Source organism: Quercus robur, chromosome 4, assembly GCF_932294415.1.
Source record: "Quercus robur chromosome 4, dhQueRobu3.1, whole genome shotgun sequence".
Lineage (NCBI taxonomy): Eukaryota > Viridiplantae > Streptophyta > Magnoliopsida > Fagales > Fagaceae > Quercus > Quercus robur.
The window spans coordinates 39718136-39742054 of record NC_065537.1 but is presented as its reverse complement, the minus strand read 5'-3'; the positions used below and the strand labels follow the sequence as shown (position 1 = coordinate 39742054).

The 23919-nt window shown below is 36.9% G+C and overlaps 1 protein-coding gene across 6 annotated transcripts; it reads right to left on the bottom strand.

The window, feature by feature from the left end:
* Positions 1-168: 168 nt before the first annotated feature.
* LOC126721653 (uncharacterized) lies at positions 169-23568 on the bottom strand. 6 transcript variants are annotated; one of them, XR_007653896.1, is made up of 7 exons: positions 23418-23568; positions 20944-22843; positions 14415-14477; positions 13702-14254; positions 8059-8104; positions 1486-1559; positions 169-469 (listed from the first exon to the last, which is right to left on the bottom strand). XR_007653896.1 is itself a non-coding variant. In XM_050424704.1 (5 exons), exons 1-3 carry the CDS (start codon positions 14950-14952, stop codon positions 14054-14056), a joined length of 609 nt encoding a protein of 202 aa, XP_050280661.1. In that variant the 5' UTR covers positions 14953-15449; the 3' UTR covers positions 169-469; positions 8059-8104; positions 13702-14053. The 6 variants fall into 6 exon arrangements, 1 of the variants encoding a protein (XP_050280661.1); XR_007653899.1 differs by lacking the exons at positions 169-469; positions 1486-1559; positions 8059-8104 and adding exons at positions 12559-12981; positions 13495-13593; XR_007653897.1 differs by lacking the exons at positions 1486-1559; positions 13702-14254; positions 14415-14477 and adding an exon at positions 8666-8799.
* Positions 23569-23919: the final 351 nt, after the last annotated feature.

The following is a 23919-nucleotide window of genomic DNA, read 5'->3' as shown; positions in this document are numbered from 1 at the left end:
CCCCAAACCCAAAAGGGTCCAAAGCATGAGAAAAACATCCCAATGGTACCTGCAGATTTTTTCCTTTTTGGCAAATCAAACTATACGAGATCTTTTTTTTCCTTTCTTTTCCAAAGGATAAGAATATACAACTATACTAAAATCTCCACATTACAAGTCAGAACTCTATAACACAAATACGAATAATAACTAAAAATATGTGCCTTCACATAATACATGAATATATTACAAAACTTTGATTAAATTACACAAAGTCACAATCTTATCGAGAATAAGGACCTTAACATCGATTATAGGCCTACCACGCCAAGGACTAACAAACCTCAAGCGATCCACCTCCAATAGGATTAATTAAGGTCTCGTTGAACATAGCAAGATTAAGACACAAACCATTTACAGCAAAAATCTTCAAATTTAACATTGCACTCTAATCCTCACCAAAGAAGTAAGCTCCATACCCCAGGTATAGCTAATAAATTTGAAAAACTGTTAGAGGGTGGGATGAGCTAACGCCCAGTAAGTAGCATAAATGCAAGTTTCATGATAATGAACAGTCTACAAAATATGTTTTAGTTTGGGAAATTGCTAACTGAATATTGCAAGATCATTTTCAATAATAATGTAATAAGAATGATTAAATGATGAAACACAAAATTTCTCAAAATAATACCATGAAACTATATATTATAATCTGTGAGCACTAATAATATAATTCCAAAGCCATAAAATCCAACATATAGTAATTTATCACAAATATACCACACTATCACATAGACCGGTCAGGTGATCCACCCATTCACAACTGGCATGATATTGTCCTCTCTGGTATGCAGACTCTTGGCCCTATGGACAACGGCCCCACCTATATCCTCGAGATTTTTCTCTCCCCCCATGGGCAGCCGAGAGAGTGCGTCAAATATGACCTCTCTTGCATGTGGTCTCTTGGTCCCATGGGCAGCAACCTCACCCACACACAATCAAGGAACCTCTTCTCTCTATGGGCAACAGGGAAGAACGCGTCATCCGAAGTGAAAGGAAACTGATCTGAATTTGATTCCACAGGTTACATTACTTTGAAACATATAGTTCATATCTAGGTAGTTTCAAAAAAGCCTTAAATAATCTAACTTCTACAAAGTTTGTAAGGTTTTCAATTTCATTCTAGTCAAAAAGATTTTCTATCAATTTCCCTCATAACAAAACAAGATAAGCATCTTTAAATTTTCTAATATACCATAAAATCCATAATTTCCCTATCAAAGATTAAATAAAAGATGCTCATTTTTCCATATCAACAATTCATGCATTTCCCCATGTGCAATATCAAATATGATGCATTTTCATATATATATATATTAAGGTTATGACACAATAGTTTTTAGAAAAATATAGTTTCCATAAGTAGTTTCCAAAAGCAAGTCTAACCCAAAAACAACATTTATACAACATGGTTATTTTTCAAAATCTCATTAAAAAGCTATTTACCTTGCAACCCACAAAAGCCTAATTCTCCAAGCTCCAAAGGAGATTAGCTAGAATCTCAACAATATCAAGCAAACCTAACACAATAAGCATAAAATTTAAAATTGTATCTAGCTACAATTTAGGAATTGCCAAATAAGCACTTAATTAGGAAGCCTAGTATTTAACCTCATCAATAATAATATATTCCACTTCCAAAGTTTCTCAAAAAATTGATTCATAAGGCATAAACTCCAATTTATAAAGTTAACCCATTTAATATTATCTCCAACATTATGACTAGCTTCCATAAAAATTACATTACATCAATAAGAGACCCATAAAAGCAAAATCAAAATATTCTCCAAGACAAGAAATTTAGAATTTCAGCCAACTCCAAATAAACCCAATAGCAATGGAAAAATTGAATTTACCAATCATCACATGTTATAACTCAAAACCCCCAAATTTTCCACCATACATAAACCTTAGATAGTCATCATTAGCACAAACCATAAACCCACTCATCAAATAATTTCACCAATACAAAACTCATACATATAAACACATAAATATTACTTTCAAAGCTCATAAATCACATGGGTATCATTATTAAACCTTAGATAAAAATAACCTCAAGCAAAAGCATATAAACCCACCAAAAATATTAGAAACTTTTACCTCAAATAAAAGATGAAGATGCTTAGAGATTCTTAAGGATTTTCCAATGACATTGCCGGAAAAATGATTGGGGAGATGGTGGTATGGAGGTACTGGTGGGAGAGGATGAGCAAGTGATAGAGAGGAGTGTATGAGAGAAAAGAAAAGAATGAAAAGAAAATAAGAAGAGAGGGATGGCCAGCCAAGAGGATAAGAGCCAATGAGTGAGATGTGTGGTGGGGGTTAGTGTGTTAGGTGGGGCACGTGTGGTCCTAAGAAATCTTACCATTACTTTTTTTTTTTTTTACTTGCTGGGGGGACATTACAATTAGTGCAATAAAGATTCTATTCATTTTTTGCAAATGGATATTCATTCGTCAGCTGATTCCTTTTTGTAAATAACAGAAATATTCATATGGTTTGGTCAAAACTAGAAAAGATAAAGAACTAGGAAACATAGGTGCGGTTTCGAGTTTGGGTGCGGGTGCAGAGTGACGGCTCGATAATTTTTGAAAAAGTAGAGTGCAGGAGATAAGTTTATTAATAAATATTAAATATATTTTTATTTATATTTTCTATATATTGCTAAGCATATTTTTTTATATAATGATAAACATGTCCCAATTTAAGAGTAATAGTAGATAATGAATCTTTGGGATCAATTTAATATTTATAACCGATATTTAGTGGGGTAAATTTTGCAAAATAATATTATTTTTTAATGATAAGTAATTATTTAAATTGATACGATTACCAAATTATTTGGGAACTTTTTTTAAAAATAAACAAAAAAGACGTGGAAAGGGAACAAAAAGGGAAAGAAAACACTACCAAGCCCAACGATGCGATTTGTCATTTTTTTTTTTAACTCTTATTTTGGCCCGAGTTTGATCGATTCAGGGCTGTTTCAGCCCATTTTGAATTGAATCGGTCTATATCGAGCTAAATAAGAAATCGAAAAAAATAAAAATAAAGTCACGGACGAGTCGGACATAAGACATTATTGTATTGATTGAATCATTAGCATAGTCTAGGATTCAATTGTGCATCATTGTAGTCCATCCTGCCCCAAATTTAACAAAATGGTGGACCATTGAGCACAAGAAAGATGGACCTTACATAGAAATGTAACAAAATTTACCACAATGGATACTGCAGAATTGGCCTCTTTGTGTTAGTGCATTTTACCCCAATTTGCTTATATTACTTGTGCTTATAGGTTTGTGATTGTATGTTAGAGTGAAAAGTGTTGCACTGATCATTAGGATTTCTTAAGGTGTAACTGGTCACCTAAATTTAACTTGAGTTTTCCTTAGATTATCTATCCTAGACTAGGTTAAATTATGTCTCATTACAAGAACATTAGTTCAAGAGTTTTGTTATGTGTGGCGAGGGTGTTAGGCACCCCATGATACCCAATCCAAATCAATACACCTTACTTTGATTATTTTTTCTTAGTTTTTTGTAATGTAATATAAAGACAATACTTGACTATTATTGGGGTTATACATTCTATGATATTATGCAAGCATCATATTTGGTACATGAGGAATGATATCAGTAGTTTTGGTATAGAGGAAAGACAATAATAATTTTTGAAACCCAAAATAATAAACTATTCGAGGTGAAAATGAGAGATATTTTGTTCCACCAGAGAATTATTTATTTATTTACTTATTTTTTATTTCAAAGAAATTGCATGATACACCAAGAAATCATTTTGAGGATTTAATGATTCATAATAGTCGATTCGTCCCTTCTTTTCATTTTGAAAATGTTTGAGCTAGAAAAAAGTTATATTCAAGAATGGGCTTAAAAGTTCACTTACGTAAACTTTGAGAAGACCCGTTTAGACCCAAAATAAATTATGCAGCGAATTTATCACTATATTTCAATTAAACTAATCAAGTGATCTAAAGTTTAGCAATTTATATCACAATCATGGATAGCACTAAATCTGAAAGTGAAACAATAAAAACAGTACTACATGCAGATTTGGTGACAAAGTGAAAAAAAGATGGTGAACATCTCCAAAGGAAAAATCACCACGAGGGTAACACACTCTAAACAAGGCAATTCACAATATGAATATGTGTTAAAATTTGTTGTTACAACTAGTAGATGAACTCATTATTGCAACCCCCACAATAGTTTCGGAATGACCAAAAATTTTGGTAACCATGATTTACAAATGTTGCACCTTGGAGAGATTTGACACCATGGTGACGTAATGGGATGAAAGACTGTGGATTCGTGATTTAGTCATACCGACTAACAAGAATATGGCTCTCTATACTCAAAGAGATAGATTTCACTACAATTCGAGAGACATCATGATTTAGAAATGTTGCAGTGTTGTAATTATTACAATGACATTGTGAGTCTTGTGATTGAAATTTTGTGGAATAAGAAATTGTTATAAATTTTAAAAGTAATTTGTTAGATGAAGTGTGATAGTGTCTGTCAAATTCAATCCATTACAATATGCTTGAAAAATTTGAATTGAAAGAAAAAAAAATTCTAGTTTTATCCTTGTGACAAATTAATTAAACCATATCTTTTTCAATTGTACCACTTCAAATCCCATATTTTCATTACTGTTCCGAACACTTAGAATTTATAAAACACTTAAAACCATAGATTGCGTTTTGTTTCAAACAATAATAAACGCAAGGGCAGCTCCACTTGATTCCCAGTGGTTCAAATGAACTCCTAAAGTGGCAAAACACTAATAAATTATATAATATATATATTTACCTCCTAAAATAAAATTTCAAATACCTTGACTCTAATTTTTTTTTAAAACCCAAATGAAATAGGTTTGAATATGATTTTTTAACAATATCTTGGCCTTTTTAAATATATTAAAAGAAAAAGAAAAAAGAGAACACAAAAGTAGAAATTTGTTAAGATTAAACTTTAGAAAAAAACTATTTAGATCTTATCAAATTTGAAATAAATCAACCAATGGAAGATCAACGGGTGAATGGTTGTTTGACTATATACATTGAAAGAGACTATAATGAAGATATCATGCAACGATTTCAAAATAACAATCCTCACAGAAAACAATTTTAAATTTCATGTGTTTGGGTTTTTGCTTTTTCTTTTGCTTTGTTTTGTGTTTAATGTCGATATATTCAAGTTTTCTTTTGTTTTAGATTTGGTATAACTTATGTTTCTTGTTGATATTCAAGAACCACCACTGAATAGAAGTAGGGTAAAATATGACAGCTTTAGAAGTATGTGATTTAATTTGTCATGAGGATAAAACCATAGGATGGCAGAAGAAACTAAAGTTAATACTCTACGTGACCTACCTCAGTGAACCTATCTCTGAGACGAGTGGTTGATAATGATCTATGAAAACTGTGCGGCAAAGCAGCTAAGACAAACATTCATGCACAGAAAAATGCGATTTGGGATGATGATTTCAAAGAGATTTGAGACCTGTAGGCGCCAGCCTATAATGTCGAACAAAAAACTGACCATGAACGTTTTGAACTTTTCCTAGAGTGGCATGGAAGGTGAGAGGAACACTTAAATCTTCCAAGGATGTCAGATAAACAAGCGCAGGAATATGTGGAAGAGTACAAAGAAGCAAATATGTAGAGGCCAAGCACAGTGAAACAGTCAGACATTAATGGACATTGCCGATGTTGCACGGACACCGACATGGTATGAATACAATACGGGTACGGGTACGGGGGTACGACAATTCTTGAAATACAAGGTACAACATGTTAGGGGCATGGAAATTAATTAATTAATTAATATATTTAGATATATTTTTAGAAAATATATGTTTATTTTAGAATCTAAATTAAGTAATAACTACAAATAAGTACAATAACACTAAAAAGATGTTGTCTAAAATACAATTTTTGTTCAATTACTAAACCTATAAGATAGATAAAACCAAAAATAAATAAATAAATAAATTAAGTAAGAAAAACACGTGTAAATAAGTAAATCCAATATATAACACGCGTATAAATAAAGTTAAACTATTAAAAAAAAAAACAAAGAAAGAGAATCAAAAGGCCAAAAGATAGAGAACCCAAAAACATGCAAAAAGAGAAATGGTGGAGGGAGAGAGAAGGAGGTTTAGGGTTGCCAGAGGCTGGAGGGGGTTCGGTTGTCGTCGATCTACTCCAAGAAGGCACACCGCACATATCAAATTAGAGAGAGAAATGGTAGAGAGAGAGAGAGAGAGAGAGAGAGAGAGAGAGAGAGAGAGAGAGAGGGAGATGGTAGAGGGAGAGAGAAGGAGCTTTGGGGTCATTAGAGGCTGAAGGGGTTTGGTTGTTGCCGAGAAGGCACACTATATAGATTATATCAGAGAACTAAGGGAAAGAGAGAGGTGTTGGTCTAGATCCTGTTCTTTCTCTCTCTCTCTTTTTTTTTTTTTTAGGTTTTGCCATGTCTAGGATGTTCTGGCATGTCGCAACCATGTCAGCGGCATAACAATATGCCTCAGGTATGAATTTTAGGCGTGTCTTACTGTGGGTGCAACCAGTGGCGGAGCCAGGATTTGACCTTAGGGGGGGCAAAATTTATAACTAATATACATGTGTGTTTCCATAAACAAATACATATTGTGTATGTAGCATACAACATATGCATCATATATACAAAATATTAACCAAACTTGACAATTAAATGCCAATAATATGAATAGTAAGTGATCATTCAATATTGAAAGATCCCCTAAAATCATTGCATATCATTATATTTTGTATATTTTATTAGTTTTTTTTTTTTTAATATATAGCCAATAAAATAATCCCCTTATATATTTTATGGAATTTTTCATGTAATTGTTTCCAAATTTTATTGCTTAATACTTTTGAAAGGAAACTTTTTTTTTTTTTTTTGGGATGGTATTTTCATCTCTTCAATTAAGACTTTTTCTTCTTTATTTAAGTTTATTTTTTATCATTTTTTTTTATAAATTTTGAACTTTAAAAAATATTAATAAAAAGGAAAATTTTGGGCAGGGTCAGGGGGGGCAAGTGCCCCCTCTCGACCCCCCCTGACTCCGCCCCTGGGTGCAACACGTTGGAGGGGAGTACGCCTTGATAAAGTGGACCGGGGTAGAGAAAAAGATGTTGGAGTTGCCATCTAGTTTAGGTATAGGAAACATATATATAGCGCCCTTACATGGAAGGACTGGTCTTACATGGCATTAATCATCCCAAACCCTAACATACATATATCATGGCAAATTATATCAAGCCTAGTATACATCTATCATGCATATCTCATCCAAGATAGCAAACAAACAAGATATCCAAGGGCAGAAACATAGACATGGCAGCAAGGTATTAACATTAAATATGATCCAAACATTTAAGCATAGTATCAAAGCACCAAACAAACATATTCACTATATTCATCATCCAAAATGCATGCCCAAGTGAATGGATGACTTACCTCACTGCATCACAGCACCTATGCATTAATGCGTGATCATGTGAATGCTTGTCTATGGTATATTAAAGAAAACATTAAAGGGAAACCCTAATCTAACATATGAAGAACAAACAAACAAAAAACAAAATAAAAATATATATACTTGTGAAAACAAGCTAGAATAGAGGCGTATTAGACAAAAGAATTAAAGAAATAAAAGCAGAAAAGGTAGAATTAGGGTTTTAAGGCTTGAGTATGTGTACACATACATAAGGCCTACGTATGTAGCCCATCTATATGCATACGCATACACGCCTCAAAACCCTAACCCAGAAACACAGAAATGCAGAAAATGGAGCGGAACTTAAAACGATAAATCTAATAACCGATCATGCTTTAAAACAGAAAGCTAGAAAACCTAAACTTAAACAAACATGTTATATCACAAATAAACCTAGAAAACAAAGAAACAATCAGAATTAAAATAAGAAAAGAAAGGAAAAAAAGACTTAGAACATATACCTCAAATACAAAGCTCCTTGGCTTAATTTTGATCACTCTATCAAATCTATTCGCAATCAAACAAAATTGATTAGTAAACTTCAAAACTCAAAGATCAACACCAAAAAAGGTCTCAACCAAAAGAAAATTGACTTGAGGATGTTTTGTGAAAAAACTCCCTCTTTGATTCATTATTTCTAGTGAATCTTAGGTTTTCCCTTAGAATTTTATGTGTGTTTTGAAAACGTACCATGTATGGCTTTTTATATTGAGAAAATACGGGTTTGGAACAACTCCCAGACAATGTGAGATTCATTCCAAACCTCAGTTTTAATGCAGAAAACTTGCCTTTCATAGTTTCAGGAACCCTAACATGCGTACACATGCTCGTTTATGCATATGCTTGCCCGTTTATGTGAATGCATGCATGAAGCTTGCGTACGCAGATCTGGAGCATGCATATGCATACGCATGTCCACGTACGCATGCCCTAAGGTTTTTTTGGCCTTTATTTTCCAAAAATAGTTTTATTCAGCTCATAAAAGAGTTATATTTTCCATCAAAACCTTCCTCAAGTAAATTTTAATCTTATCAAGCCCTAAACCAACCTTAGGTTTTAGAATTTTACCATCATTGGGGAAAGGGTGTTCGAGTCGTAAAGGGTACAAAATGTGATGTCTACACTTACCAGTACCCGTGTCCGACACGTGTTTGACATGGGTACCTAGCCAAAATCGCCGTGTTCATGCAACATAGTTGCCACTACCAGAAATGAAAGTTCAAAATCGACATGGATGGACCAAGATGGTAAAAGTATTCTGAGACAACTAGGTGGTGCATGAGTTTGAAAAGATTAGGGCAGTTGGTTGCAATTGTTAGAGCTCTAAAGTTTGCAAATGAGGTAGGTGTAAATGAGATTATGATAAATACTAGCACACACTATTTATTGCACACAAACACACACTTTTTTTTTTTTTTAAGAAAGCACAAACACATACTTTTAGTGCAATAGGAATGTAAAATAAACACCACCCATGAGATTATATTATAGTTACACGAGTTATATATTCGAGCATAGCGCAATAGTAAATATGAAACCAATTTTTATCACACAAATCCTATGGTTTCTTTAGTCCCTGCAATGCCAGCAATAGGGAATCCTTAGAAAACCGGAACTCCCCAATTCAATATGTAAAACCGGAATGCAAGGTGCGTGATAGATTTATTCCCCGCAAATGAGAAGTCTCCAAGCTTGACCCCTCCCACACAGGGGCGACTGGCTGGGGAAAGAACCCGAAAGCAATAATTGCAGTCTCGACACAGCCTATTTCGAAACTGGGATGAAGGGATGAAAGATATTAGGCGGTCTGTGGACTTTTGTTGCTCTCCACGGCGCTTTCAGACTAATAGGTTTCATGTTACATCAATTTGAACTTGCTCGATCTGTTCAATTGCGACCTTATAATGCAATCACATTCTCTGCTCCAATTGCTGTTTTTGTTTTCTATTGTATAAACTGTCATTAACCTTTTTCACTACGTATTGTTGAGGCCCATTTTTAACAAAGAGCCTAATGGCAGATAAGCCCAACGATATGGAAAGATGGAAGGGAAAGGAAATGGAAATAGGTAATAAGCCTAATGAGCCAACGTGACAGGAATAATAGCCAACAAGCCCATAGGCACAACAAGAGGTAAAAGAAAAGTAAATGGGCTGAAGAAGCCCAAGGAAAGAGGTAATACGCCTAATGGACCAACATGGTAGGGATGACAACCAATAGGCCCATAGGCATAACAAGAGGTAAAAGTAAAGTAAATGGGCCGAGGAAATCGAAGAAAAGAGATAATTAGCCCAATGGGTCAACATGGCAAGAATGGCAATCGGCAGGCCTATGGGCACAACAAGAAAGGAAGTAATAGGAGCAATGTCCATGCCGGTGAAGAAATAAGAGAAGGTTATACAAGCCTGTGAGCCCACACATTTCATGCCACGAAGGGTAAGCACAAACACAAGAGACATAGCAGAATGAGACATGGCAAGAACAGCAGAAATGGCGTGGGATTGAAAGAAGACAAATGTAATGGGTAATGGAGCTCGCATACAAGGGCCAGAGCACCACCTACCTATAGCCAGCCAATACAAGAGAGGTGGGCCAGCAATTAAAGGTCTCAGAGGGTGTGGTTTGGTGGTGAGGGAAAAGGGGTCTATCTTGGGGTTCTTGCCGAGGCTCTTTTGTGAAAAATGCCTTGCAAGGATGGCATTTCTCCCGAAAGAGGGAAGCAAAGGGGTTGGACCACCTGATGCATGCCATAGAGAGAGAGAGAGAGAGAGAGCCTCCAATCCTTATCCATTGGGGCGAGGAAGGAAAGGTGAGAGGGAAAAACAAAAACAATTAAGTTTTGTCCTGGAATGAGGAGTGGTGCAGCAAGCACACTCCGGGCAGTGGTAGTGGTCGGGTGTTGATGCCCGCTTTGGCAAGAAGGCCTAATAACAAGAAGAAGCCCAACAATATAAAAGAGGTGAAGGAAGAAGAATTAGCAAAGTAAGAAAGAACCATTAAGCCTGAATGGTAGGAATAATGGTCCACAGGCCTATGAAATAGAAAAAAGGGCCCTCAAAAAAGAAAATGGGCCCAAGGGAGCCCAAAGAAGGAAGTAGCAAGCCCGTGGGAATCATAAGAAGTAGAAAGCAAGCAAAGATGGGAGCCCAAAGAGAGAAATTAGTAAATGGGATTGGAGCAAAGGCCAATAAAACTCAAAAGTAAAGTATATGTTAATTGGGCCGGGGAAAACCGAAAGATTTAGCAAAAGCCCATGGGAATGTACGAATGAGATAGGCCAAGGATGCCCAAAGGAATGAAGTGGGTCGGAGATGTCAAAAGGAATAAAATGGGCTGAGGAAGCCCAAGATGATACAAAAATTGACCCTGCAGAAATACCAGGTGACGTGAACTAAGAGAAGGAATAATACATGGCAGGCCCAAAGGAGGTCCAGCAAGCATAAGTTAAGCGATACCACGATAGAAGCAGTGCAACGGCATGGCAGGAACACCAATTGACCTAAAAACCAAAAGTAAAATGAGACAGGGGCTGAATTAAAGAAGAAAGAGACCATGCCTAAGCAATACCTAGCCTAAAGAAGAAACAAGATGCAAAGAATGAATACCTAATGACCTATCCATACCACAAAGAGTTAAAAATAAGCAACAGAATGCACAGCAAGACCAGACAAACCCATAGAAAATGGAAAATGCATGAACAGAAGACAAACCATTGACTCATATTGGAGTAGAGCATGCACAAGGCCCTAACACCACCCACTTGTACCCGGCCAATATAGGAGCGGTGGGCCATGGGTTAGAGGTAAAAGAAGGTATGGTCCAGCCGTACGGAGAAGGGGGAAGTCTATTCTGGGATTCTCGCTCAAGCTCTTTTGGGGGAGATGTCCTGCTAGGATGACATTCCACCCAAAAGAAAGAAAGATGAGCTAGAATCATTAGGTGCATGCCATAAGAGTTAGTAAGGGAGAATACCCAACCCTTATTTGGATGGGAATGCTATGAAAAGCAAGAAAATAAAACAAAACTCCCTTTGTCTGGGAGTGGAACGTGGCATAGCCAGCACAGGGTAATGGTGGTGGCTGGGCAGTTAGCAGACTAGTGGGTGGCCAAAGTAAAATGGTAAATCTTATCATAGCAAGTAGTATAAAAAGGCCTTAGCTATGCATAGTAAGCAACAACGGGAGAACAAGGAAGAATAGTAGGAAACATTGAAAGAAGAGAGAAATAGAAAGTAGAGAAAAACAGAGAGGATAAACAAAAAGAGAGAAAATAAGAAAGTAGGAAGTGAAGTGAGAAAAACAAAAGTGTAATAGGGCATGCACTAATAGGCTATTCCCTTTTCTCCCTCTCAATAGCCTACTCTCTAGCAAGTTAAAGGATTTGAGATTAAGCCACTTAGGTCCATTCTTTCAAAGTAGGCAATTTTTATGGTAGGATTTCCCTATGAGATTGCCCAAATTGGAGATTGGATCCCTTCTTAGACTTAAATCTGCTAAGGAGCCAAGTTTAGTAGACTAATGCCCTTCCCCTCTTTTATTATGATTGTTTAAGCATTAACATTATTCTTTTCAATATTGCTAACTTATTTCTACCATACTCATATTATTGCGTTTTTCTTGTTGCAAAGTTGTTTAGATATTATCTTTGGTTGGTAGCAAGCATTTTAGTTAGAATACCTCCTTTTATTACCATGTTATATTATGCCTCTCCTACCATAATGTTTTTATGATAGCATCCCCTACCGTGGATACGTGATCAAGATCTTTGTAAAGGGGACCTGGCTCGTGCACAAGCGGGCTTAAGGTGGGTTTCAACTGAGCCAATCCCGACTCTCCTACCCCAAAACTATTGTTTAGTTTCCTTCCTCTCTCATTTAGTTTCCTCCATGTGATTGCCCTTGCAGGGGATGATGTCATAAGAAAGTATTGTAATGAGTTCCTATTTATAAAAAAGAAAAAAAGTAATGAAAACTATGTAGTATTAGCAAAAACATAGTGTATCATAATCATAGTAATAACCATAGTAGATGTAGCATAATAGACTACAAAGCCAAAATATATAAGTTATGTCAGACTTATCAAATAAGTGCAAGAGAAAACAAGGAAGTGTGCTGGGTAGGATGAAAAGGGGAAGAAGATGAACATAGGGGAAGGAAATAAACAGGGAACTACACAACGTAATAAGTCTCATGAAAGGCCTAAAATGAGGGTCTGGTCTCCAAAGTGACTAGGGCCAGCAACACCAGAAAGAAGGCGCTCGTGACGTGCCTCCAAGTCTGTCACCTCCTTCAAAATCTCGATAAGAGCATCTATGGTGTCCACTGCAGGTTGAACCTTCTTCGTAAAAAAGGCTCAATCAATCTCTCGCAGGTGATCTAGCAAGAACTCCACAGCAAAGCCAACTCTAATCAACTCCTGAACTACAACCCTCCACTATAGAATCGTCTCAGCAGACACAATGTCGATGAAGTTATACTTGATATCATTCATCACGCTTCCCAATAGTTTAAGAAAGTGCTCCCTTATGGATTGGCCAAAAGGAAACCCCTGCATAAAGTCCCCAAGGCTATTGTATATTGCCTTCGAATGAGAGATGCACTCCCTAAGGACCCAAAAGCCATGTAAATCAACATAAGGGGACCTAACGCCCTAGAAATTTGTAAGATTAAGGTCGTTGGTCTCAAGCTAGTCAAACTAAATGAAAAAGGCAGCAGTGTCACTTCCTAGATCATGTATTGTGGCAAAATTGCTACCAAACTCAAATTGAAAGGATGGAGCCACCTCAACAAGTGTCAGACCTAGGAAGAAATGTGAAATATAGCATGAGGGATGGACAAAGCAAAGGAATGCATTCGTAATGAAGATTAAAGAAGATATGCGAGAAAGGAAAAAAAATACCTAGACATGTAGGAGTGGGGGCTACAGGTGTGGCAAAAGTGGGGGTTGTAGGCATCACAGTGTCTGTCACAGTCTTAGGCTCTTCAGGAATATCTATGGCTAAGGAAAATCAATGTGCAGAACAATCAGAGAATTATACCAGGAAGTTACCCAAAAAAAGAAAAAAAAGAAAGAAGAGTGAAGATCTGATAAGGGCAAGGGACATACCTGTGGCCTCAGTCTCACATTCACCACCATCATGCTCGTCAGAAGTAGAGACCCTCTTCTTCATGACAAGCTCGTCCTTAGAATCCTCAAGAACCTCCTCAAATACCTCATTAGAAGACGAATCTACATAAAGCCCATGAGTGGCAGAACTGGGAATAGATGAAGGAGTGACCACCACGGAGGAGCCATCCTTTACGACCTGAGAGAGGACAGCGAAGGGATTACTAGTAGAGATGACAAGAGGAGTAGCAGGAGAAGCACTCCCAGTCTAAGGTGCACCAGCAAGAGTGAATCCTTTCTAAGGAGTGGGAGTTTTGGCTGGAATAGGAGCAAACTCACCAACCTTCTCGGTCTAGGCACTTTGCTCAACAGGACTAGGTTTGGGAGAAGGAATCAAGGCATCGGCAAGAGCTCCCTGTGTAGTAGCAGAAGCAGAGGACATGGCCTTAACCATAATGTCCGCCCCATCAAAGAAACCCTCCATGGGTGTGCCCATGGCAACAGTAACCTTCTCACTCATGGGGTTATAAACAAAAAGGGGCTCGAGGTCAGCCTAAATGAAAAAATAATTTAAAAAAAAAAAAAAAAAAAGGCGGATGTTAAGAGCAGAAAAATAAGCATGCAAAAAAAAAATAAAAAAAAATAACGAATGATGATGAAAAAAGGGAGGGGGAACACATGGCAATAAAAATGCATAAAGGAGAGGAATGTACCTCCAACTCGGGTTCGTCAAGTAAGATAGGGTAGGTGGCAGAAGTGTCCTCCTTATGCTTAGACTGCCAAAAGGTGATAAAGAAAAAATATATAAGAAAAGGGAGATAAATAAGTATGCATATGGAGTTAGCTGTGGGAAGGCCCCATGAATGAGAAAAAAATAAAGAAGAAGCAAGGTTAGAGATAACATACTCTCCTCTCAGTAGTGGTGGTTGAAGGTGGTGGAGATGTCTTTCTCTTGTTGCCGCAAGTTATGCTAGAAGGAGAAGCATCTGTGGATGACCGTGGAGCGGAAGGCTTGGGCTTACCTATAATAGGCCACCTGCTGGAACGAGTGCGAGTAGAAGGAGGAGGAGAACCCTTAAGAACTATATTACCAATAGGAGGAAGGCCACCTTCATAGGGAACAATATCAGAACAAGTCTTAGAAGAATCATCACCTCTCTTGGTAGACTTGGGTATGGCAGGCCGAGACATCGAGCCCTTCTTCATAGGCGCAAGAAGGCTCACCCCCTTCACTCTCTTCTCCCAACCCATGGGGTACTCACCAGCATACAAGTACCATTCCTTTTCCTTTACCTACCACTCAAATATAGCAAACCGACTTTGCTTCCTAGCATACGCCACCATAGACTTGGTGGGAAGTAGTAACTTAGTGTTGGTAAAAATGATAGCATGAAGACCATCAGGAGGAATGGGAGAAAACCCATAGTTGCCTAACAATTCCTTCTCAAATGAAGTCATTATAGCCTGCTAATACACATGTATCGCAGCTGTGCAAAGACCCTCTCTCTATGAACTTGGAATAGTGACTGTTGTGAAACGTCTGCTCCAAAACTTAAAAGCACTAGGCCGCAGGAATGGTTGGATAGAAGTAGCGGACTCTAAGATGGCGAAGAAATCATCAAGTATGTCCTGGTCCAACACAAACTGCCTCTTCACTCTATTGGCAGAATAGTGCACAAATCGGATGCCCTCATCGACAAGGTAAGGCAGCCACCCAATATTAGTGGCTACCAAGTATGTAACTCCCCTCTCATGTGGTCCTTGTAATGTCAGCAAAAAGGCCCTTAACCGAATCGACACATGTGTAACCAGTGCTCAGATTCATGTATGCTCTTCAACAAAAACCAACTCCTTTATCAAAGAACTCTACGGCAAGATGCCTAAATGACTTCAACCAAACCAAGCGGTAAGCCAACAAAAAAGTCAGATACAAAACGATAACAAAAATCAGTAATAACCTTTGGACACGAATAGTACTTCTCTTTGGCAAAACGGACGGACTTGCACTTAGCCAAGTGCTTAGCACAATGTTCCTATAGCAGATGCTGCAAAATGGTACTATGGGCAGAAGTAGAAATTATGTGGTAGGAACCTGCCTGCTTTTCATCACTCTACAAAATATCTAACTGCACATACAGATGACCCAGAAACATAGGGGCCAATGGCAGACTCACCCCGGCAGAAATCTTTATGGCTAATTAGAAATAAAGAGGATTTACAGCATAATAAGGGTAAGAACCAAAGATGAACTTACAGAGCCAGAATGAAACAAAGGCCGCACGGTAAACTACGTTATAAGCCTTGGAGAAAGCCCCAACCTAATGTGACAACTTTGCATTCCTACTCATCCCTTTCTTTAACTCGGCCTCTACAGCCTCCTCCTTAGGAGAGAGTTCCATATCACTTAGGTCCACGTCGCTAAGAATGGACAACAACAATTGATTTGCCATATCCTCCAAGGTTACAGTGATCTCACCATAAGAAAGGAAGTAGGTATGGGTAGCGGTGACCATCGACAGACCAAATGAAGAAGATTGAATAAGTCCCTATAGTTGGACAAGCAACGCGATGAGATAGTTGCCTTCAACATGCCAGCTTGCTGCAATGTTGCCATGAAACCTATATCAGACAACTCTTTATCTACCCACTCCTTCCAACCCAAAGAGGTACCCGACCTAAATTCAAAGAGAATGGGCATAGGGAGTGAGGTGCCTTGGTGTATATCAAGATTGGGGATCGAGGAAGCCAAAAGGGCCTAAGATACCTCCATGTCACGTCGGCAAATGGAGAGCCACATGCAACCCGGCGGCAAAGGCAAGTAGTCATTAGGTACTATTGGAAAATGAGTGTGGGTTTCATACCACAGATTGATGAGGGGAGTGCACTCGCTGTCTGGGTCATGACTCCTTTCTTCCTCCTCGGAACGTTCTGATTTTGAGAGATGAGCATTTTCACCTGCGGCTTTGGTGGCAAGATCATTGGTGGCAATTTCCTCCCCTTACGGTGGGAAGAACCCTCGCCTTTCACCAGTATCAAGATGGGATATTTGGTCGGAATAGATTGGTGAGGATGTTTGAGGAAGAAGACACAGTGAAGAAAAAAGGAAATGAAAAGACGTTTTGTGTGAATGATGGGAAGGGATTAAGTTTAAGTACTAATGACAATAAAGATGATGTGAAAGGATGCAATGGGTTAGCCATCAAAAGAAGCATCGTATTAATGAAGCAAAAGCAGTGTTTCAGAATAAATGCTAAACTGGGAAATTTGAAAAGACAACACAGTTCACAGCAAGAAAGAAAATAAGGGGGGGCCTACTGTCCGAAAAAACCCGCAAAAAAAAAAAGACTTTTTATTCGCATGTGAACCGCAAGAGCAATTCATATGCTTAAGGGGCTAAATGTTGATGCATACTTTGGCAAGAAGGCCCAATAACAAGAAGAAGCCCAACAATATAAAAGGGGTGAAGGAAGAAGAATTAGCAAAGTAGGAAAGAACCATTAAGCCCAAATGGCACGAATAATGGTCCACAAGCCAATGAAATAGAAAAAAGGGCCCTAAAGAAAGCAAATAGGCCCATGGGAGCCCAGAAAAGGAAGTACTAAGCCCATGGGAATCACAATAAGTAGAAAGCAAGCAAATATGGGTTAGAGGAGTCCAAAGAGAGAAATTAGTAAATGGGATTGGTGCAAAGGCCAACAAACCCCAAAAGTAAATGATATGGAAATTAGGATGGGGAAGCCCGAAAGATTTAGCAAAATCCCATAGGAATGTAAGAATGAGATGGCCTGATGATGCCCAAAGGAATGAAGCGGGTCGGGGATGTCGAGAGGAATAAAATGGGCCGAGAAAGCCTAAGATGATATCAAAATTGACCCAGACTGGGTGACATGAATTAAGAGAAGGAATAATACATGGCAGGCACAAAGGAGGTCCAGCAAGCACAAGTTAAGCAATACCACAACAGAAGCAGTGCAATGGCATGGTAGGAATACCAAGCCATGGACTCATATGGGAGTGGAGAATGCACAAGGCCCAAGCACCACCCACTTGTACCCAGTTAATACAGAGGCGGTAGACCATGGCCTAGCAGTGGGGAGAAGGGGAAAGTCTATTATGGGATTCTCGCTCAAGCTCTTTTGGGGTAGATGTCATGCTGGGATGACATACCACCCAAAAGAAGGAAAGATGAGCTGGAATTACTAGGTGCATGTCATAGGAGTTAGAGAGAATACCCAACCCTTATCCAGATGGGAATGATATGGAAAGTAAGAAAATAAAACAAAACTCCCTTTGTCTGGGAGTGGAACGTGGCGCAACCAACACAAGGTAGTGGTGGTGGCTAGGCTGGCAGCAGACTAGTGGGTGGCTCGAGAAGGACACCCACAATAGGCCAAAAGCAATTAAGGGGTAAAATGGTAAATCTTATCATGGCAGGTAGTATAAAAAGGCCTTAGCTGTGCATAGTAAGCAACAACGGGAGAACAAGGAAAAACAACAAGAAACATAGAAAGAAGAGAGAAATAGAAAGAAGAGAAAAATAGAGAGGATAAACAAAAAGAAAGAAAATAGGAGAGTAGGAAGTGAAGTGAGAAAAATAAAAGTGTTATAGGGCATACACCAATAGGCTGCTCCCTTCTCTCCCTTTCAATAGCCTACTCTCTACAAGTTAAATGATTAGATATTAAGCCACTTAGGTCCATTATTTCAAAGTAGGCAGTTTCTATGGTAGGATTTCCCTATGAGATTGCCCACGTTGGAGACTGGTTTCCTTCTTGGACTTAAATCTGCTAAGGAGCCAAGTTTAGTAGACTAATCCCCTTCCTTTCTTTTATTATGATTATTTAAGCATTAACGTTATTCTTTTCATTATTGATAACTTATTTCTGTCATACTCATATTATTGTGTTTTTCCTGTTAGAAAGTTGTTTAGATATTATCTTTGGTCGGCAAGAAGCACTTTATTTAGAATACCTCTTTTTATTACCATGTTATATTGTGTCTCTCCTGCCATAACGTTTTTATGATGACTTCCCCTACCATGGACACGTGATCAAGATCTCTGTAAAAGGGTCTTGGCTTGTGCACAAATTGGCTGAAGGTGGGTTTCAATTGAGCCAGTTCTAACTCTCCTACCCTAGAACTATTGGGCTACAGTATGGTAGGAATAGTCCAGCCCAGAATACAAAAGGGCCCTACCACACTAGGCAACCAACAGGTTAGTGGGCAATCCTGAAAGGATGCCCACATGAAGCCACAAATAGTTGGTGAAGTCTTAGGGACAAAGGGGAGAAATCCCATTCAATCAATCCATTATAAAAGGGAGTGGTAGCCATAGAAATTAGGAGGAAAAACGTAAAAGAACAGCAAGAAATAGGGGGTAAAAAGAATCAAAAGAAAGAAAGAAAGAGGTAGAAAGAAGAATAAAGAAAACAAAACAGAAATAGGAGTATGCATCAATAGACCATCTTTTCTCTCCTCTTAATGAACCCACTCACTGTGACTTTATAAGTCGTTACTTATAACCACTTAGGCCCTTTCTCCAGCACGAGTAATTTCCATGGCAGGAATCCACAATGAGGTTAATTGTGTTAGGGTTTGGTTCCCTTTTTGAATCTGTTCTTGCTGAAAGACTCTACCTAGGACTGGGAGAGTGAATTGACATTATTATGCTTCCCTAAAATTGTTGCCATTGTCCTACCATGGCTTCTTTTAATTTGTTTGAAATTTACGTTACTATGTGTTTTGCTGCAGTTATTCATCCTACTAGTTGTTCTGCAATAGAAAATTTTATTTTATTTTTATTTTTATTTGCTGTAGTACATTTTTAAGTTTTTATATTTGTTGTATCAACTGTTCTATTGTAGTATATCGTTTTTATTTGGTATATCAATTGTTTTGTTGTTGAACTTTTTGTTTTTTATTTTTATTTTTATATTTGTTGTATTAGTTGTTTTGCTATAGCACCTTTTCTTTCTATATTTGCTGTTTCAGCTGTTCTGCTGTAGTATCTTTTTTTTTTCTTTTTTCTTTTTTTTTTTCTTTTTTTGTATTAGTTGTTTTGCTATAGGATTGATTATTATTTTGCTGAATTAGCTGCCCCATGGTAACATCAACTGATATACCTGCCGTATGGTTTGTTCTATTGTTATTTTTTTATTATGTCTGGTGTACTAGATACTCTGTTGTGACACCATTTGTTGCATTTGCAAGGATGCCTAGCTTGTTGCAGTGCTTTCTGCTCTGTCTAAGCATTGGACATGTCTAACTTACGCACAAGCTGGCCTATAGTATAATCCTACTAGGCCAATCCCAACTCCCTTACCTATTAGTTCACAGACCTAGGTGTAGCAGAATGGGTTTTGGCCCATTGACACAAAAGCCCCCCCACATTTAATAGATTATTTCTATTTTTGGGTTTCTTGTAATGATCTACAAGGATTCCATGTTTGGGTTTTATCATTTTATATACCAAAATAGCCTTAAATTTTAGATACTTATCCATATCCCTTAAAATTAGGCACTGTCATCTCTCTTTATTCCTTTTGACCAACGAGTCAGTTACTAAAATCAAACATAAATAAATACCTCTCAAGAGTAGTCCTTTCCTACAAGTTAGTTCTATTAGTGCTTTTTTTTTTTTTTTAATTGTTTTATTGCTCATATGATTTTGATTGTTCTATATGATTTTTAGTTCATTCTTTCTCTTTTATTTTTTTTGGAAAATTTTGACACAAAAAAAAAAAAGAAAAAGCTTCCTCACATGTGCGATGTGCATGTGATGAGGCTAGTAATAAAATGATTATATGAAGTATTTAAATTGTAATCTAATTAAGATTTTTATTTACTTAAAAATTATTGGAGAAGAATATAAGGACAAAAAAAAAAAACAAAATCTATTTTTAAATTTTTTTTATTTTAAAATCTGTTTTGTACGTTGATATCAATTTTATTTATTTTTATTTATAAAATTCTATCTTATCTAATTCGCACTCTTAAAAAGTTGATAAGAATAAAAAGAGTAGTGTAATCTAAAAATTAATAATAAATGGATTAGATAAAGAATTCGAATTGTAATCAAATGGAGACTTTTACTAATTAATTTAGAAATTATAGGAGAAGTCAAGGCAAAAATATTATGTTCAACAGAACAGTTACAAATGTTGGCTTCGAGACTTCCATTTACAAGGCAAAAATAGTCACAAATTCAAAACTTAATATAAAAGTGGAGCCCGAAGTACTCACATTCAAGGCCGTACTTGAGAAGAAATCTTTTGTTGTATCTGTCAGTGGTAGTGTGCCAGTTAACTCAAGGCTATCCGCATCACTAGTGTGGTCTGATGGCATTTACAGTGTGAGAAGTCCAATTGTTTTGCACGCCCAAAGCATTAGAGCCTAATTGGAATAGAATCATTATAAGCTTGCCATAACAAACTCCGACTTCTACAAATAGGTCATTCTTCCTTCCAATAAAATTTTAATGTAAAACTCAAGCTATTAGTGTCACACCCCAAACCCAAAAGGGTCCAAAGTATGAGAAAAACATCCCAATGGTACCTGTAGATTTTTTCCTTCTTGGCAAATCAAACTATAGAAGATCTTTATTTTCCTTTCTTTTCCAAAGGATATGAATATACAACCATGCTAAAATTGCCACATTACAAGTCAGAGCTCTATAACACATATACGAACAATAACTAAAAATCATGTGCCCCCACATAATACATGAATATATTACAAAAATTTGATTAAATTACACAGTCACAATCTTATCGAGAATAAGGACCTTAACATCGAGCCTAGGCCTACCACGCCAAGGGCTAACAAACCTCAAGCGATCCACCTCCAATAGGATTAATTAAGGTCTCGTTGAACATAGCAAGATCAAGTCACCAACCATTTATAGCAAAAATATCCAAATTTAACATAGCACTCTAATTCTCACCAAAGAAGTAAGCTCCATACCTAAGGTATAGCTAATAAATTTGAAAAACTGTTAGAGGGTAGGATGAGCTAACTCCCAGTAAGTAGCATAAATACAAGTTTCATGATAATGAACAATTTACAAAATATGTTTTAGTTTGGGAAATTGCTAACTGAATACTGCAAGATCATTTTCAATAATAATATAACAAGAATGATTAAATGATGAAACACAAAGTTTCTCAAAATAATACCATGAAACTATATATTATAATCTCTGAGCACTAACAATATAATTCCAAAGCCATAAAATCCAACATATAGTAATTTATCACAAATATACCACACTACCACATAGACCGGTCAGGGGATCCACCCATTCACAACTGGCATTATATTATCCTCTTTGGTATGCAGACTCTTGGCCTTATAGACAGCGGCCCCACCCATACCCTCAAGGTTTTTCTCTCCCCCCATGGGCTACCGAGAGAGTGCATCAAATAGGACCTTTGTAAATGTGGTCTCTTGGCCCCTTGGGTAACAACCTCACCCACATACAATCAAGGAACCTCTTCCCCCTATGGGCAACAGGGAAGAACGTATCATCCAAAGTGAAAGGGCACTGATTTAGATTTGATTCCATTGTCACAAAGACTACAGAAATCAAATCGAGAAATCACACATGGCATGGTGTTAAAACCACATAAGCTCATAGGTTACATTACTTTGAAACATATAGTTCATATCTAGGAAGTTTCAAAAAAACCTTAAATAATCTAACTTCTACAAAGTTTGTAAGGTTTTCAACTTCATTCTAGTCAAGAAGATCTTCTATCAATTTCCCTCATAACAAGACAAGATAAGCATCTTTAAATTTTCTAATATACCATAAAATCCATAATTTCCCTATCAAAGATTAAATAAAAGATGCTCATTTTTCCATATCGACAATTCATGCATTTCCCCATGTGCAATATCAAATATGATGCATTTTCATATATATATATATATATATATATTAAGATTATGACACAATAGTTTTTAGGAAAATATAGTTTCCATAAGTAGTTTCCAAAAGCGAGTCTAACCCAAAAATAACATTTATACAACATGGTTATTTTTCAAATTCCCATTAAAAAGCTACTTACCTTGCAACCGCAAAAAGCCTAATTCTCCAAGCTCCAAAGGAGATTAGCTAGAATCTCAACAATATCAAGCAAACCTAACACAATAAGCATAAAGTTTAAAATTGTATTTAGCTACAATTTAGGAATAGCCAAATAAGAACTTAATTAGGAAGCCTAGTATTTAACCTCATCAATAATAATATACTCCACTTCCAAAGTTTCTCAACAAATCGATTTATGAGGCATAAACTCCAATTTATAAAGTTAACCCATTTAATATCATCTCCAACATTATGACTAGCTTCCATAAAAATTACACTACATCAATAAGAGACCCATGAAAGCAAAATCAAAATATCCTCCAAGACAAGAAATTTAGAACCTTAGCTAACTCCAAATAAACCCAATAGTAATGGAAAAATTGGATTTACCAACCATCACATGTTATAACTCAAAACCCCCAAATTTTCCACCATGCATAAACCTTAGGTAGTTATCATTAGCACAAACCATAGACCCACTCATCAAATAATTCCACCAATACAAAACCCATACATATAAAAACATAAATATTACTTTCAATGCTCATAAATCACATGGGTATCATTATTAAACCTTAGATAAAAATAACCTGTATATAAACCCACCAAAAAGATTAGAAACTTTTACCTCAAATAAAAGAGTAAAATGCTTAGAGGTTCTTAAGGATTTTCTAGTGACATTGCAGGAAAAATGATGGTAGAGATGGTGGTATGGAGGTACCGGTGGGAGAGGATGAGCAAGTGATACAGAGGAGTATATGAGAGAAAAGAAAAGAAAATAAGAAGAGAGGGATGGCCGGCCAAGAGGATAAGAGCCAATGAGTGAGATGTGTGGTGGGGGTTGGTGGGACACGTGTGGTCCCAAAAAATCTGACCGTTACTTTTTTTTCTTTTTTTCTTTTTGACTTGCTGGGACATTACAATTAGTGCAATAAAGATTCTATTCATTTTTTGCAAATGGATATTAATTCATCAGTTGATTCCTTTTTGTAAATAACAGAAATATTCATATGGTTTGGTCAAAACTAGAAAAGATAAAGAACTGGGAAACATAGGTGCGGATTCGAGTTTGGGTGCGGGTGCGGAGTGGCGGCTTGGTAATTTTTGAAAAAGTAGAGTGCAGGGGATAA